Source organism: Leuciscus leuciscus, assembly GCF_965113295.1.
Source record: "Leuciscus leuciscus genome assembly, chromosome: 2".
Taxonomy (NCBI): Eukaryota; Metazoa; Chordata; class Actinopteri; order Cypriniformes; family Leuciscidae; genus Leuciscus; species Leuciscus leuciscus.
Genome location: NC_138726.1, coordinates 22,125,221 through 22,144,362, shown reverse-complemented (window position 1 = coordinate 22,144,362; position 19,142 = coordinate 22,125,221). Strand labels below are relative to the sequence as shown.

At 38.0% G+C, this 19,142-nt stretch overlaps 1 protein-coding gene across 5 annotated transcripts in view; it reads left to right on the top strand.

The window, feature by feature from the left end:
• The first annotated feature begins 337 nt into the window (after positions 1-337).
• The window catches only part of plcb3 (phospholipase C, beta 3 (phosphatidylinositol-specific)), a 70,169-nt gene continuing 51,364 nt past the window's right edge, over positions 338-19,142 (top strand). For 3 of the 5 annotated variants that reach the window (XM_082151547.1, XM_082151544.1, XM_082151543.1), the window contains exons 1-2: positions 338-912; positions 18,367-18,450. In XM_082151547.1, the coding sequence (XP_082007673.1) occupies positions 814-912; positions 18,367-18,450 (183 nt within the window). In that variant the 5' untranslated portion in view covers positions 338-813. The remainder of the gene's footprint in view (positions 913-18,366; positions 18,451-19,142) is intronic. The other 2 variants (XM_082151546.1, XM_082151545.1) reach the window with 2 other exon arrangements.

Here is a 19,142-nt window from a genome sequence, read left to right as displayed (position 1 = left end):
GTGCTTATAGTAAAAAAGATAAGATGCCATCAAATTGATATTTAAAATGTCCCGTCATTATGTTGTTTCTCTACATTATTTTGGAGATTCAATGGGTATAAATATATAAATATATGAAACCTAATGTTGGTGCGATTAATCGAGATCAAATTTGCGATTAATTAATTTTTTTATCGATTGACAGCACTATGTTTTTATATATATATTTGTATACGAACTCAAGTGCTTTGGCCCCCAGCGAGATTCGTGTAACATTCTTTCTTGGAATGAGGAAACACACGCTTAATACAGGGGCAAAACTAAGTGAAAATGGTTCTTAGATACAGCAGCACATGCTTCTATAAAGACTGGAATGACAACGGAAAGACAGAAGAAAAGAAAAGAAAAACACTCCCTCGTCTGTTCGCTTTTTCTTCCTTCACTTCCTTACTCCCCCCGTCTCTCTCTCTCTCTCCTTCCCTGTCCTTCTCGCGCTCCCATTTAGTTCGTAGAAAACATGAAGGAAAAGAGGAGCAAATTCCAGCGGGGACCACCAAAGTCAAGTGAAAGTTTCTCCTGAGCGGGGATCTCATCATTACCAAGCGGATGGACGGACAGGAAGGAAAATATCAATTCAAGTCCTTGCCGTGATAAGCGCTTATGAATAAACAATCGCAAAAGTCATTAAACTGCGCTCGCTCGTGAATGTGTGACAGTCGCGTTCGCGTGCGTTGAGCCAGCCGGACTCGAGGCTCTGGTTCTGGTTCTGTATACTAAAGGTCAGATACTTCAAACCGAGAAGCAGAGGCGTCGCCACCCGTCGATTCAGCAGTCATGGCCGGGGCGAAACCGGGAGTACACGCGTTGCAGCTCAAACCGGTGTCTGTCCATGAGGTGCTCAAACGGGGAAGCAAGTTTATCAAATGGGACGAGGTAAGAAGATCGCGCCCTTGCGCGTCTCTGTGATTTTATGTGGCGTGATTCCCGGCTTGTGTTACTACGTTGAAGTAATTTACAGGAGAACATCTGACACACAGGAGGACAGATCTTGAGTTCAACGCTCTTCCAGTAGATCGAGTTCTTGTGTTCTGGGTATCATGTTCATAACACTCACTCAACTTGTGTTTTATGTAGCCTACTTGTTTGATGGTTTTTCCTCATGCCGAGTTTTTCTACTCGCAAACTAAATGTTTTCTACCGAGAAATAAGATAATGCTAAATATGTAAGAGCATGAAATTCATGAGTCGTGTCGCATATGGAGTTGAGCTTAACCCTTTAACTGCTTCTAGACATATTTATAGACCAGTTTAGTGTCAAATCAAAAATCCTGTGGATCAGGCCCATTTTCAAACCCCATCCTCAGAGTCATAGAAAGGAAACCTGGTTGGGGTCTTTTAAACCTTTTCACATTGAAGGAGGAAGTGAAGCTCAAAAGCATTCTCACATTATTATTTTGGGAAACTGTTTGGAATCAGAGGGAGATTCTACATGATTGGCCTATCAGATTTCAGAAATGGGCATAATATAAAACTCCACATTTTTTAAAAACCTAAACCAAAAGGTACATTCAGTCTGACATTTGAAAGCAATGCAGATGAACAGCGCATAGATAACGTTGAATTATAGCAGCTATATAAATGATTACACATGAGAACACAGTTCAGGTCTTGGAGCCTTTATTAATGATATCATGAGTTGATTTAGGTATGCTACATGAAGGTAGACTTCTAAAATATATGTGGATCATCCACCTCCCACAGATAGAAATCAACGTAAGATGTCCCTGTTCTGGACAATTTGAAGAACACGTCACTACTGCTCCTATGAAGGCAATCCGAATAAATGTAAAAATTGGAATGAGAAATTATATTTTGAATATTTTTAAATATTTTCTTATTTTATGTTTTAGTCATAATTGCATTTCTTCTTCATCCATCCTATTTGGATCCATCACTGGAACGGAAACAGAAAAAAAGATTTCCCCTTGAGTATATCTCTTAAAGGGTTAATGCCAGCATAAACCCATATGTTTACAAGAAATCGCCATCTCCTCTAAATTCTGTGTAGTTGTTCTCCTGACAACAAGGGCCTGTGCGTGTGTGTGTTTACGGATCATTTTTCAAATCTCGCATTGGATTGCCATTACAGTTGTAATTATGTTGGAGGATTAGAGGGAGAAAATCTTTGCCTCTTTTCCATTATTTGATCAAATCACTGAACACCGCTTTAGCTGATCCCCACTGTTCTTAACTGGAGCTTAAAGAGCCAACACCTTTTGATAAGGGCAGTGTTGAGTAAGGAGAAAGTAGGCCTGTACAACTTGATGCACTCCATGTCTTAAAAGTTATTAATAATTAACTTAAGCAGCCCATAAATACTGAGTGGTTTGTGTTGAGTTCGCTTAGACATGCTGCAGGTGTGTGTGTGTGTGTGTGTGTGTGTGTGTGTGTGTGTGTGTGTGTGTGTGTGCATGAGAGAGAGAGAGGATGTCTCAAACCTTAAATATTGTAGAACTTTTCTTATTGTTGTAGAAAGCGGCATTTCATTTGGAGTGTGTGTGCATCATTGGCAGATGAGTGTGTCTTCAATGGAATCCATAAATAAATAACCAGCTGTATTTAACTATAATAGGGTCTTATTATATCTTTAACTGAGGTCATAGCTATAGTTAAGGACATAATTGCCTATCTGCCATAAAGCCAGTTTAACCTTCTATTGTCTTCAGGCAATTTCTGACCCGTTTTTGGTAAAGAGTTTTTGCTACTGGAACCAGACCTTGAGACTTTGTCAAGAATATCTAAACAAAAGCCAATGTTATTATTATTATTATTATTATTATTATTTTTTATTAAATTTTTGTTTTTGTTTTTGTAAAAACACCTATTTAATTATCTGACCTAGAAATAATTGACTTTATTTAAAGAATTAGCCATTAACACATACTTTTCTCTATGAGGAGCTGCAGCTAAAAGCCCATTGGATGTTTTCTCCCATTCTACAAGTACAGTACTAAATACCTAAACACCTGTTGTAGCGTTACAAATAGTGTTGCATAAGTGCGGATACAAGGATTTGTTGAGATGGGTGTGCAAAGTGACGGATTCAATCACAATGGCGAATTGTGTCTTTATAGCTCTAGAATGTGCACGTTGTATAATAGCAGAATAATACAGAAGTTGTTATAAAATATATGTGAGATTATGAAAAGTAATTCAAATTTACCGGGTAGTTGTGTCTCAGAGTTCTTTAACATGTTACTCAAATTGTGTTCAGTATAATATTTAATATTTTTTTCTTTATCATAATATACTGGTCAAGCTAAAAACAGATTTTCCTTGAGGGAGTCTTTAAACCCATTGTACCATAATGAGGAACACCTGCATTTTTAATGCTTTTCAAAGATCACAGGTGAATGCTGTTAAAGGGATAGTTCATCCAAAAATGAAAATTTTGTCATCACTTACTCACATTTGAAGAATGTTGGTAATTCTATAGTAGGAAAAAATGGTTACCTACATTCTTTCAAATATCTTGTTTTGGAACCACATAAGTTTGTAAATGTTGACAAAATTTCAGTATTGGGTGAACTATCCTTTTAAGTTACGTATGTGTGTTATAACTCTTAAGATGAAAGGCACACAGTGCTTCTGATTTCATAATGCATTTTGAATGATCTTAAAATAACAGACATGGATAAAAGCTTTTAAGCTGTCCAAGCAAACTCACAATGCATGAATATGTCATGTCAGGGCTTGAACTCTTAGTGATGGTATGGCTTTTTTGTTTTGTGAAGTAGTAGTCTGTTGTGTGTTTGAGTCCCTTTTATGCCTTGCATGCTTCTAATGCTGTGACCGTGCGGTTGTGTCAGTGATTAATGTCAGACATCAACGAGAAAGAGGATGGTGAAACAGTGCCTTTCTCTTCATCTCTGCCTCTCTACCACCCTCCTGTTTGTGTGCTGTTAGTCTCTTCTTCTCTCTTAAAAAAAACTGTAGTCAAACATTGTGGCTACTGATGTGATCTAATGATCTATAACACATTATCTAATTCCCAGAATGAACCGCTTTGAGTCAGACTGTAAGATGTAATGCTCTAGTGCACCTTTAAACATTTAATGGACCATTTCCCAATCCTCAACTTGTCTGGGATTGGAAGCTGGCTTGGATAGGATCCCAATTGATCACGGAATGGACTGTGGCTAAACGTAATCCCCTCCATCAAGTCTGCTGTTTCTCTGGATACATACACATTGCAGCTAAATAGAGTTTAGAAATTCTCTTCTGAGTGATCAATCTCACTTTGTATACAGAGTTTGGTTATTTGTGACCTTCACATTGTTGCATTCTACCACCAAATGTACTCTTGAAGACTGTAGGTATAGTGGAAACCGAATTTTCATTAAATCTGCATACTTGGTGCTGCACTCAACTGAGCAACTAAACTGTAATTAGAAGCATTGAACTCTTAGAATGTTGTTTAAATCATCGACTTTAAATCACTGTCCCTGTCAATAATGTAATTTCGCTCACTGACTATATTCATAATGCCCTGGTAGCTATTTCTAGTTTTGCAAGTGCAGCTCCAATCTACTTGATTTGGGGAATGAATGACAGCTAACTGTTTGTTGAAATCTGACAACGATGGTGTCATAACTCATACCTTTTTAAAGTTAAGCTCATTATGCAAAAAAAACACAGGCTAAATCCGAATTAGCCCCCTATACCCTTAAATAGGGTATTATTTGAGGGGATAGCCATTTGTAGTGGTGTCCAAAACCATAGTGGACGTTATAGAGTGCACTCATTCTATCCCACATTGCAGCGCAATAACGAGTGTACAGCCGATGTACGCTCACTCGTTTTCATTCACTCCTTCAAGTGAACTGTATTAGTGGACTAACGTTGGGAATAGTGATTAAGGGTTTAGGGAGCAATTTCGGGTTTAGCCACAGTTTTTCAGATTAATCAATCTAATGCACATGTACGTTATAGCGTAAACCAGGAGTGTCAAACTCAGTTCCTGGAGGGCCACAGCCCTGCAGAGTTTAGCTTCAAACTTAAAGGTGCTCTAAGTGATGCTGGGAGTGTTGACATTCGAATTGTTGTCAAACAAAACGGAGGCTAGCTAGACCCTCCTTCCTCCTCATCCCGTCTCCTCCCCCCTCCTCCCGGCATAAAGGAAAGTCAAAGTAGTCACTAAAAACAAAGTTAAGTTTTACTGATACTTCATTCAATGTGTAATGTCACCAAGTTAGATAAATGCTTTTATATATTGCAGAACAGAATGCAGAAAAAGAGAAACATTGTCTTAAAATCGTTTCGCCACCTGAGGTTATAACTATAATGTTAGCTCCCATACAAGGACGCAATAATAGCAAGATAACGTTAGCTTCGCGTTTCCCAGTGAGCATAAACAACGGCGGTGGCGTAAACAAATTTAGTTGTCAACAAAGTTGTCAATAGCCTATAAATGAACATTCAAATCCATAACAAACAGTGGGTGAAAACAATCATTAACACAAATTGTCGCCCTACTGTGAATTTGCTTGACCATTTACAATAGAGATTGATCGCTAGCTGCTAGAAACATATAGATGTTGTATTCACCAAAGCTAACGCTGACTGCATAGTTCTAGCTAATTACATCCTTGTGTTGGTTTGGCGAACATGAACGTCAATTTAGAAAGAAAGATGGATTTACCTGTTCTGCAAAAACAGAGCAACTGAATGTCGGATTGGAAGCCCTTCTGCCGGCGGAGTTCTCGCCACCTTTCAAGGGTTTTTCCGATGTAAATTCGGGACTTCGCGCGTTCCTTATCCTTGTCCCTTATCCTTGTCCCTCTTCTTTGCAATTTGTTCATCGGAACGTCGTCTCTTTTGTCGTGTGTCGGCCATAATTCAAACTTCCCTCTTCATGCTTCTCTCTCCTCCACACCCCCTTCATGTGCACGCGCACTAACCCCCAAACCACACCCCTCAAATACTTCTTGTCGGTGATTGGCTGGAGCACTGTTTGTTGTGTTTCGTGGTGCGGGTGAGCCCAGTTTGTTTTTGTTGCCGTTTGTGGAGCCTGTGGTGTCTACAGAGACCGTGTTTTTTTACAGTGTGTTCAGGGGACAGGCAGCTAGCGGATAGTGAGGAGATGTTTGCTGTATGTGACAAAAAATGTTTTGGCCTAAAAAACGCGTGACATCACTTAGAGCACCTTTAATTTCGCACACCTGATCCAGCTAATCAAGTACTTCAGGCTTATTTGAAAACTACAGCACTGTGTCCGAAATTGAATACTTCCTTACTATGTTGTGTGCGAAAAACAGAATGTCAAAAGAGTAGAATATCCAAATACAAAGTATTTGAAAAACTGTAGGCAAAAAGTACCTGGATGATCTACTATTTTAACCAAGATTCTGAAGTGTTTATTTGATGGACACTTTGGCTGCGTTTACACTGGCCCGGAAAAATCGGATTTTCGAAATGTGGTTTTAAATCTGATACATCCGATATCTGGACATTCCCCTTTGAATTCCAAGCCACCAGAAGGCGAGGACGACACGTTTATTCACAAAGATAGCTGTTTAATGTTGTATTATGAGGCAGATGTGCCTGCATTCGCTCGCTCACAGCTTTTTATTGAGTTGGGAACTTTATATTTGTCTTTGTAAAGAAAAGAAATTGCACAAATACAGAAACATTCAGGAGCTGGTTTTCAATCTCTGTCCGTGACTTTCATAAATAAAACAGCTTCGCTACTGAAGGCTACATTATATTTCTCAGCAATGAGGTGATAACTTCGCTATAATTAATTCAACCAACAAGCTTCACGGTTACTCTGTCTCACTCACTCTGGTTAATTCATCAAAAATAATCTTTTTTTAATAAATGATCTTTATTTCATTTAAGAATTCTAGATCTGGCCTGTAGATAAACGAAAATTACATAGGATCATGTGACACTGAAGACTGAATTAATTGCTGCTGAAAATTCAGCTTTGCCATTTCAAGAATAAGTCACATTTGAAAATATATAAAAATAGAAAACAGTTCATTTAAATTGTAATAATATTTCACAATATTACTGTTTTTATGATCAAATAAATGTAGTCTTGGTGAGCGTAAGAAATATCTTGCCGACTCCAAACTTTTGAACAGTAAAATGAACAAATGAACCATCATTCTTTTAAACCGGCTCTGTTTAAATGCATTGTTCCGAATTTCATCCATACTAATTATTATACTATAGACAGGGGTTTGATTCCCAGTACAGACAGGAAATGACTGAGGTGCTCTTGAGCAAGACACCTAACGGAGTAATTTAAAATTTAAGATGGATAATTAAGTCCTTGGTTGTAGTTCAGTGAAGACTGTGTTATAGTACTAATGCCCCTAAGCACATCAGCTAGCTGTGAACTTTGACTTGCAAATTTATCCTGTCTTCCGCTTGACAGGTGTCTGGGGTGAAAAGTGAGCACTGAGGGTCGTAGTTATGGGAATATTATGGAGCCGTGAAGAGATATATGACTGTTTCTATGACACAGTGACAAATTCTGCATATCTTTGTGTGTGTGAGAGAGAGAAAGAGTCTCTCAGTACAGTACAGATGTAGCTGTCTTGCATAACTGCTTCTCATGCAGAAATATAAATGTTGTCCAAACCCATTAAGGACAGTTTGTAATGAAGATACCCTGTGTCTAAACAAACCAATCTGATAGGATTCACAGGGACTATATTATTTATGCTTTTCTCTCTGAGGGAATTCCAAAGGAAGTATTTAGGGTTTGTGATTAACTGTGTGAACTGCAAGAAACTATGCTAGTATTTCTTTCAATGGAGCAGAAAAACAGCAGCGACTTGGACACACAGGGTGACTGAGTTAAAAGTTTGGCTGGTGTAGGAGGATAATTCTGAGAGCAAAAGAGGGAAGGAGGGAGGGCGAACTGTGCGTGAGCGGAGAGAGGTTTCACACACGGAGGCCAAACAAGGAGATAACATGGAGGAAAAATATTGAGAAGTGAGCAAGTGACGCCTGGAACTCTGAGGCGCAGAGAAATGAGAGACCATGTAGGCAGAGAGGAGAAAATCACAGGAAACCCTAAGAGACTGAACATCTGATGAACGCTAGATTCTACTTCTCTTCCTGATGGCCCACTTGCTGTCTCTTTCGCTTACCAGTCTCTTTCCAGTTTCATTTTTACTTCCCCTTTCTCATTTCTTTTCATGTACTAATGCTAACTGCTTTATTGCACTCAACACGTGCATGTAAATCTGGAAATGTCACAGGCTATAAGTAATGTGTCTCAGGGTAAATATTGTTGTTTTGACTATACTGAGTGTGACAAAATCTGTGTGTGTGCTTAAGAGACTCTATTTGACTTTGAGGAAGAAGGGAGCTATGCATGTTTAGTCATGTCTGGTGCGCATTTGTACACTAGAGCTTGGCACGTCCTGTGAAGGGAATTGCTCCACATATTATAATATTAATGTTGTTTGTTTTGTTGGTTCCTTAAATATCCTAATTGAGGCAGCGTGTGTTTGTGTATAGAGACTCATGACCATGCTTAGAAAGAATCTGATTTGTATCACATTTTCCATTCTTTGGCTCCTTTTACTTTTTTGGCCTGTAAGCAACCAACCAGAACACCATAGCAACCACCTAGCAACATGCTAAAGCCAATTAGCAACGCCCTGGAAACCACCCAGTAGATTACAAGTGTGCTGTAACACATATTAAAGATTCCTAGACTCATACAAAGACTAGGCTATACTTTTACAATTGTAAGAGCCACTCCTGTTTTCTTCAGAAAATTAAACAAATATGTTTTTGTGGCTTCACATTTTCCTCTCATTCATTTCCTCCTCATGTTTTTCATTTTGTTTTTTTTGCTCGTCTTCCCACATTTTTCTCTTTTTATTTCTTCATTCCTCACACGTCTATCTGGTGTTTGTCATACGACACACCACACATTCTTAGATGTTTGCATGCACACCAAAAATGTGGAGGCAAAGAGTTTTTTTTGTTTTTTATCCAATAAGTCAAATTGTGTGCTATTTCCATTTGATTATTACTCTGTTTCCAGATTAAGGTATATGGGATAGCATTTGTATGACACTATCAGCAAAGAACTATCTTAAGCTGAATGTTCATTAAAATCGACTTTGCAGATCATTACGTGATCAAGTTTGTTTTGATGATATAGTGGGTGAGTTGTTTACTTTGTAACTATTAATCCATCCATTTCCACCAGTTCTAGATGATTTGCATACCTGTTGCAAACGTAATAGGTAATCAGCCAATCACAGCTGTATGTAGGTCCACCTCATATTCATGTTTCACTTTTGGACATCATTGAGAATGCAGTGAGCGCAAGGGAGGAAACCTGAAACTCGACTGTTACTCTAGGGCAGTATTGCTTTAGAAGAACATATTTTCATTTTATATTTCATAATATTGTTTGTATTGTTGATTATTTCTCATCAGAAATTTGTTGTGTATACACTGCCTCCCTGCCTTCTCCGGGGAGAAACGCCCTTGGTGCTCACAGATGCACAATGCAAGGGGTTGATGTGGTTTGCAACATGCAAAACTAGACCGACCTCATACCAGCATGTTATTTTGGTTTGCTGCCAGAAAACAATTCAGCGATTTGAGATGATACAGGAAACAAGTAGCAACAAAGCACAAACACAAGAAAATACATAATCCGGGAGCTCTGCATCCAGGAGCTTTTCGGTTGCGCGTGGTGATTATTCAGGATAAGAGCCGTCTATGAACAGTTTCCTGGAAAGGGCTGAGAGGGTAACACTCATCCAGGTGGCCCACTGCAGCTGTATTTGCGTTTGTTGACTCTTACTACACTGCTAATGGAGTCTCACCTCACTGCAAAACAAGCCTCCACACACTTTCAGCAAGATGAAGACAGACCGAGGAAGAACATGAGGAACAGAGGCGTATTGCATGCTCAAACAGAACATGTGTCAAGAGTCGGTGACCCACAGTTCACATATGGGTGTGTTTGACCTCTGCTCGCCCCCTCCAGCCTTTCCTCTCCTTCAGTTTCGCCCTCTCATTCAGGAAGGAGACCTTTGTGTGTGTGTGTGTGTGTGTAATTTAGACCAAGTCATTCGCTATTATGAAAGTTTGCTGTAAATCAGTTTTTAATTGCATCAGAAAATGTCTCTCTTCCTCCTTTCTTTCTTTACTTTAACCTGGGACGTCTTTGGCATTTTCTTCCCACTCTGTCGTTCTTTGTTTTCAACAGTCACTTTTATCCTTCTTGGTAAATGCGTTTAAAGGTTAATTTACTCTAAAATGAATATTGTCGTCATTTACGAATGCTCTTGTCATCACAAATTTGTATGAATTTCAATATTTTGTGGAACAGACTACCGAAGACCGCGCTGGTCACACTTTTTCATTAAATTATGATAAATGGATACTGGCTGGCTGTTTGAAAACATGTAAATACTGTTTGACTTAATTTCTTCTGCGTGACACGGAAAGTTGTGTAGCGATTTGTGCACTGGGGTAACCATGATATTTCAGATTTTCAATAAGCTTCACCTACTGTCAGAGAGTGAAGTTGCAATTTTAACCAGCCTGTCTGGCTTTTTATTTTATTTTATTTTTATATCCAAAATATATACTTCCCTACTATATAGTAGGTGAAAAACAGTATAGCCCCTTTCACACAGCGCTTTGAACCCGGGAAATTGCCAGGAAATTGCCAGAGCGCCTTCTGTGTGAACGCAAACGCGATGCCGTGTTGGGGACCTAGTAACATTGCCGTGTTCATTCCCGGAACGCGCGCTGTGTGAACAAAAGCCGAAATAATGCCGTGTCGTAGTGATGACGCTGAAGCCGCGATCGTTCGCCAGCTGTGAAACGGTACGTAAAGCGCAATTTTATGATCGAATCAGAGAAAAAAATGCACAAGCGTGGTTCGCAGAGAGATCGCAGCTCATAAGCAAACTTAACACGCTGCTGAGATTACAAGTCACATCGATGTCACGTGTCTTTACGGGATTTTTACGGGTTGTGTGTGAACGCACTCTCTGATTCCGGAAAATCACTGGCAGTGTGAATGAACCAAAATCAAACAAACCCGGGTCAAATCCCGGGTCACTTTATCCGTGTATTTTACGGAATCTCTGTGTGAAAGGGGCGTATGTAAGAAATGAAGTATGACCGAATTCACAGTACTCATTAAAGAGTTGGCAAAAATCACAGGGATGACCTACTACTTCCGGCGAGATTCTGAAGTGTGTATTAGATGGACACTTTACTATCCCATGAGGCCACGGGAGAGGATTTATGAATGGCTGTGAAGTGACGTAACTGACGCTGGTAGGTCACATGAGAATGACAATATAGCGAATGTTGTACGTCCAGATTACATTCATTCTACACATATTATTCATACTATGTTGAACGTACTTTTTAGCGACCGTCAAGTAATTACTTATTCAAAATAAAGATCTACTCGAGAGTATTATGATTTCGGACGCAGCCATTGTCTGAACTCTGAACAGACAAATTTCTTGCAAACTGGACCAAACATTTGTGTTGGTGTGAACAGGCCTTGTGCGTTGTATTACAATATGCATAACTTTTTAATATTTATCTATATATTATCCCTCACTTACCTGAAGTGTCCATGACCTGCTAATCTGGTGAGTCCAAAGGTGAAGTCTAGACATAAAAAGCTGCATGTTGACAAGGCGGCGCATATAATATACATGCTGGCGAACTAAACCCTTATTTAGTTTGATAGCTTTGATTATGCAGATATTCTCTGTAAAATCTTTCTTTGTTCCTCTGTCATTCTCTGTCCACTTGTCCTGCATTCCCAGACTTTGAGGTGTTAAAGTCAGTCATGTCGTAGTTTGTGTGTGTTATGTGCATTATGTAAGGGCTATAAAAGCAAGTAAATATTGGAAGCCAAATACACCCAAGAGCCAAGAGAGCGGGCCGCTCACCCACTGAAATAGCTGACATTGTTGATGCATTAACTGTGTGCGCCTCTGTCTGAGAGAATGCACGCACTGCTGTCGTTTGCAGGCCACAAGCTTCAGTTCACTTTAATGGTTTACCCAAATATCCATTTAAAGTTCTCTGACGTGTGCACGTCAACCATACAAAGATGAAGCTGTAATTTGGAAAAACGTGGATAAAGTTCTCTTCGCATATTAGCAAAATATGACAGAACCTTCATTAGTGGTCATTGTCAAAGATAAAAAGCAAAAAAAAAAAACATGTATAAAAGATGCATTTATTAATAAATTACTTTTTATTACTTTTTTAATGTAAAAAGTTATTTTCGTGTAAGGGTTTGGTTTTGTTTGTGTGTGTGTATGTGTCAGATCATTAGGGCTTGACATTGGGAGTCAGAGAAGCTTGACGGTTTTTATAAGTCTGTGTATACACACACACTAATGAGACCCTTACAGGGTGAAGGTCACTTCTCTCTCTTCCACACGTTCAAGTTATGTTGTTTTACCCTGTTTTGTCTTTCCAAAACATTCCCAGTGCACCAAAAACACCAGTTTGTGAAGAGTATAGTAACCAAGCACCCCAAAATTAAAATCCTTTCATCAATTACTCACCCATATGTCGTTCCAAAATGGCAATGATTGCTTTCTTTTGCCTGAACACAAAGGAAGACATTTTGAAGAATATTGGTAACCATACTTTGGTGACCATTGACTTCCATTGTATTGAAAAAAAGAGACATTTCTTGAAATATTTTTCTTTGTGTTCCACTGAAGAAAAAGTCACACAGTTTGGTAATGACATAAGGGTATAATTATTTTTGTGTGAGCTATCCCTTTAAAACCGTACAATCTGTTAAACGCACTGGACATTTTTCCTTCATAACCTTGTTTTAATGTCAAATCAAATATGCTGTTTACCCAGACCAAGGTCTGCTACTTCTCATTCTTTCTCTCATATGCTGTCTGTCAACTTTTTTCTGCTGTCTTTTATACTATATTCAGCTCACCTGATGTTTTTGAGAGCTCTGTGCGCACATGTGCTTTTAAATAAAGCTTATTCAGCAGTAGTATTGCAACACTAACATTTGTTTATGCAAACATAAAAAGCAGTCAGCATGCAAATGCGTTTGATTTTGTTTAGAGACAGGTGTATGTGTGTGTGTGTGTGTGTGTCTCAGCACTGGGTGGGGTTTTTCAGAGAAGTTGTAAAAGAAATCTGTGCTCCTAGATTAATTTAATCATTATGCAAACATACCACAAGACTACATCTATAGATCAGCAGCCGCACGTCACTTCACTGCTAACACATACAGATGAGATTAGCTCTTAACGGATTGTCCAAGCACATTAGATTAAGTGCCCGGATGTAGTGTCTTTGAAATATTTTTTAGTAATTGACGAGTGAAGAATTTTTAATAAAAAAATAAATAAAAAAGAAACATGCAATTGCAAATAGAGCTTTCTTTTTAGCAAATTGTTTTTTTTTTACTTGAGATACTGGATGTTCAAATCAGAGTTTTTCCAACTTTTTTGGTTTGGCTGACAGGTACAACCAACCTTTTCAAAGTGCTTTTATACATGTGTTACTGTGTAAACACTCTCTTAGATCTAAATCATACACTATGTAGGTGTGTGAATGCAAATACCAGCTACACTTGCTTGATTTTCTAAATCGCATACAGTCAACGTACTACATTTGAGGAAGAACTTAGTTCTTGACATGATCTGCCATTTTGGCATTGCAATGTAAATTGTGTTGCTTCCTCGCAAGTCCTTTCCCAAGGCCTCATGGGATAGTAAAGTTTCCTTTGTATGCGTACTTTAAAAGATTGCTAAATATTGCACAATATATAGGTCATCCAGGTACTTTTTGACTACTTTTTTTATGAAGACATGCTACACTAATGTGTTTTTTTTTGTTGCTTTTTTTTTTGTTTTTTTTTGCTATTTAGTAAGAAAGTTGACATATTTGGATGTGAAGACTGCCCGGCACCATTCTGATTTGTAACGATCACTTTTCATTACCAATCAGTTCCTTTCCAGTACAATAAGCCAAATAAAATACTGCATAAATGTATGTGTGAGTAACATTTATGAAATTGTATTTTAAATTCCATTATTATTATTTACTTTTTAAAATAATTTTTACCATATCTGCTTGATGAAGAAATTAAATATCCCCATGGTCATCCTCATAATCCACTCTCAGATTCCCTCTATTGTCATACTTCAGTCTGTACTACCATCTGGCTATTTTCACCCTTTATAGACATATCAACCGTATGGTCACGCATATTGGAATGGGAAACTGGTGTTTCTGTAGTTCTTATATTTTACTATATTTGTATTGTTTAGAGATTTCCCTACTAATTACAACTTTATGATTTGATTTCCTACTTAACTGATATCTTGTTTGACCCGATTATGTGATGACCGATGAGCCACTTTTTGTTATTTTGTGTAACCGACTGAAGTGTGCAAACTCATGCTGTCACCTGAAAACTTAAAAGTCTTATCCCACCGTGCCAAATGCAGACAGGGTGTGGGGCTTCTTTTGACAGATTTTTTTCACACTCACAGTAGAGTAAGGTAAACTGTGAGAAATCAGTTCAACTTTATGTAAAAACGTTTGGCTGCCCAGTTAAATAATGAAACATTTATTAATTATTAAAATGCTACAAAAAATTATTCTCTCCTTCTCACAAGGCTGCATTTATTTTTTTAATGATTTAAAATTATTATTGCAATTTGAAATAACTGTTTTGTATTTTAATATATTCTAAAATGTAATTTATTCCTGTGATGGCAAAGCTGATTTTTTTCGAGTCTTCAGTGTCACATGATCCATCAGAAATCATTAATGCTGATTTGGTGCTCATGAAAAGATATTCTCGTCCAAACGGTTGTGCTGCTTAATATTTTTGTGAAACCATGATACATTTATAATAAATACACAGAAATATTTAAATAATATAGATTTGAAATTTATAAATATCTTTATTTATTCTCTCACTATTGGTCAATTTAGGATACATTTACACGACAACAATATGCTTAAAACAGAGAAGTTTTCGGCATACAGACGACACCATTGTCAAAACGATCCCCATTCACACAGATCCGCGAAAACAGCTAAAATCGCTGTATGTTGCTGCCAGGCCATTAGATGGCGTTGAAACACTATAGACTGAAAATGTTATACGCATGTGCATGACATCATCGTTTTCGTATTTTTGTTGTTTACACGGAGACAACAAAAACGTACACTTTGAACATTTTCAAAAACGTACACTTTGAAAACTTGTTTTCAGGTACCCTAAACGACTTTGTCATGTCAATGAACAGCCAAAACGCATAAAAAGTTGTACGTTTTTAGTTGAAAAATCCTTAGTGCGTAATTGATGAAAAAAAGTATTCATTTATTTAAAAAAATCTTACTGGCCTCAAACCTTTGAACGGTAGTGTACTTTGTGTAATATACTTACTACATACTTTAAAATAAATACAAGTATACAGTTATTGGCAAAATTTACAGACTTTCAGCTGTTTGCAATGAACAAATCAAACAAATGTAACTGAAATAACTCAGCACAACAATGGTTTCCGCAAATTCAACTGAAAATGCAACTTTTAATGACTTCTGCAGTCTCAAAATTATTCAACCCCTGAATAGAATCCCTCACATCGGCACAAATCTGCAAAACAGGTGTTGTCTCAAGCACACCTGATGCAACTAATCAAGGGCTTCATTAGTTCACCAGTTGTGCTTGAGCACACATGAAATATCTTTACTGGCAAAGATTGTTGAGTGTCATATTTAATTGCATGTTAGACATATGGCTTGGTAAAAAGAATAGTCCAAAAATTTAAGAGAAGATATCATCGCCCTTCACAAACAAGAAACTGGATACAAAAAGATAGTGAAGGCACTAAATGTTCCTAGAGACACCGTTGGAAGCATAGTTTTCAAGTTCAAAGTTAAAAGAACACTACCTGGATGGGGCAGAAAAAGGAAGCTATCAATGGCTGCAACCAGATTTCTGAGAAGGCAGGTTTAGAAAAACCCTCTAGTGACTGCAAAAGACCTGCAGTACGACTTGGTGGCAATAGGAACTGAGATTTCAGCTTGTAAGGCGCATACTAAACGTATGTCAGAACTCCAAAACGTACACCACTACTGACCTTAAAGGGATAGTTCACCCCAAAATTACCCCATGATTTACTCACCCTCAAGTCATCCTAGGTGCATATTCCATTCTTCTTTCAAACGAATACAATTGGAGTTATATTAAAAAATGTCCTGACTCTTCCAAGCTTTATAATGGAGGTGATTGCCCATTTCTGTTTTGAAGTCCATCAAAATGCATCCATTCATGATAAAAGTCCTCCACACGGCTCTGGGGGGTTAATAAAGGCCTTCTGAAGCGAAGCGATGTGTTTGTGTAAGAAAAATATCCATATTTAAAACTGTATCGACTAAAATAACTAGCTACCAGCAGACGGCCATACGCATCGATTTACGGCGAAAGAGTAACCCTTGACTCGACGCACAACGTAATGATGAACGCGGAAGCACAGAGTATAGAGCAAAACAAAAAAACAGTCACGAATTAGAAGTCTAAAACGACCATTTTTAAATAGAAATGTAGGAGGAACTTGAGTTTGTTGCCCAGCCCTGTTTGAACTGCGAGAGCGTCTAAGCTTACGCTACTCCTACATCCTACGTCATACATCTAGTGTTACTCTTGGCATACGTCGACTTGCGTGGGCCGTCTGCCAGAAGCTAGTTATTTTAGTCGATAAAGTTTTAAATATGGATATTTTTCTTAAGCCCTATGCGGACAGGACTAGTTTAACATGGATAGGTGGGGTAAAGTAATAATCACCAGAGCTTGTCGGCGATTTTAGTCCCATCCGAATGTGCCATCTCAGTAATCATTACAGACAATGTCAGTAAAGATTACGGCGACTTTTACCTTCAGTAAAAAGGTCCTGAAAAATTACCTCAGGTAGCCTAATACTAATCCCGTGGGAATAGACCTGCTGTAAATATGTACATAAATATTGTGTCATTTTCTGTTTAAAAGTAGTTTTCCGCAGTTTTTCAAGTATGCAGACGCTTGAAAAAGCATTAATTTGTGTTCTAGACACTGGGACAAGTCTGTGTCAAACCTCAAGTGTTTTCCACATACCATTAAGATCAGAAAGAAGATCGAAAGCACTTGTTAGAGGCACGAAACATCTTTTAGCGTTAGGTAAGTGCCTATTACCAACACAATCCAATCTGAAGTTAATTAATACATCGTTCGACTGGACATAACTGTTTTTTATATATAAATATAGGTATGCGCACGTGATATCAGGAAGCAACGTAATACACACATGACGACAGGAGGGTGACAGCGATGTGCAAATCCAGTTACCCCTCCCACTTCTGCTAGTTAAACTGAGATATCTTATCCCATGCGAATTAGCCATTACTATTACAGACGTCCTGTGGTAAAATTACATTACTCCATCTACCCTTGTAAAGTTAATCCCTTCCGAATAGGGCTTGACACGAACATGGTGTCTGGTTATACATTTCGTTTGCAGCAGGTCATATCAGCAAAAGGGTGTTCTAAAGTATTAAAGATGCTTGCCATGAATGGGGTTGAATAATTGTGACATTGCTGAAGTCATTAAAAGTTGCCTTTTCAGTTGAATTTGAGGAAACCACTTCAGACATTTGTTGTGTTGAGCTATTTAACTCACTTTTGTTTGATTTGTTCATTGCAAACAGCTGAAAGTCTGTACATTTTGCCAATAAACCTGATTTGCAATGGGGGTTGAATAATTTCGATTACAACTGTATCTTACGGTAATATGCAATTCCAGTTAAATGCAGCCATCAGTTTCTGTGGCTTGTGCATTAAACTCCTCTAATGTCTCGCTCTGTGGCTTTTGAGGTTTTGGTTTCAGTCATTACATTAATTTCTAAATTGCACCGTCCCTCAGGACCATCCACCCATTCCAAGCACTTCCCATTTATCTGACTTACTTTTAAATCATTATGTCTGTTTCTCTGCCATGTTGCTTATTATTGGCTGTATTTTCATCGTTGACGTGCAGTATTGGCATGGCTGCCACTGTGACTTGGTCACTATGGTATCAGTTTAATTAAGTTGCAGTTGAATTAACAATTAGTTGTATGTAATAAATGTTCTAAACCATGTTATTCTTTCCCAGTGATCTTCATTAGTAGTCATGTCAATGTTGTTCATATCATTAAGGGAATTGCGTTCTTCTGCTCTCTGTACAAGGAGTACTGATGTTGTTGGTAAAACTGTATGAATTATACTGAATGCCACCTAAATTGTTTATTTTTTATTAATTTTTTTATTTCCATTTGTGTGTTTAGGAGGCCAACACCTCACCCAGCCTCGTCACCCTCAAAGTGGACCCAGATGGATTCTTCCTCTACTGGACTGGAGGGACCAACATGGTCAGTAATTTTCCTTTTTGCCACCTGTTGTTGTTTACAGTATTATCAGACAATCCTTTATTATTTTCTAATCTAAGTCTATGGAAGTACTGTGCTTTTGATCATGTTACACAGAGTTTTGGAATTCAGGAATTCTCCTAAAATTTGGCAAAATCCTGTTGTCAGGTTTCTTATTATAGGGACACAAGGTACTTTTTTATTATTATTTTCATCCCCACCTCCACCAAATCTTCACTGTAAAACTTAACAAATGTCCTAACTCAATTTGCCTGAAATTGTAAAAATCTAGTAATCTGTACTATTTGCGTACTATGCCTTTGTGACTCAGAAAACCCTAGTTTTGTATTTAAATTAGGCTGTACTTAAATTTAATGAATTAGGCTACAGCAGATTTCTAATTCCCAGCATGCTTTGCTTCAGACTAGGGGTAAATGTTGAAATCAAGTGTAATTTTATGTTTTTGCACAGGATTAATATAGAGGGAGATTTGTGTTTAATGTTATGATGTTATGTTTGTTTTTAAAAGGGTTACTATTTATAAGGGTCAAAAGTTCAGTATGGAGTACCACAAGGCTCAGTACTAGGACCATTGTTGTTCACTTTTTAAATGCTACCCTTGGGAGATGTCATTAGGAAGCATTGCTTTAGTTTTCACTGTTATGCTGATGATACTCAGCTCTATATTTCTTCCC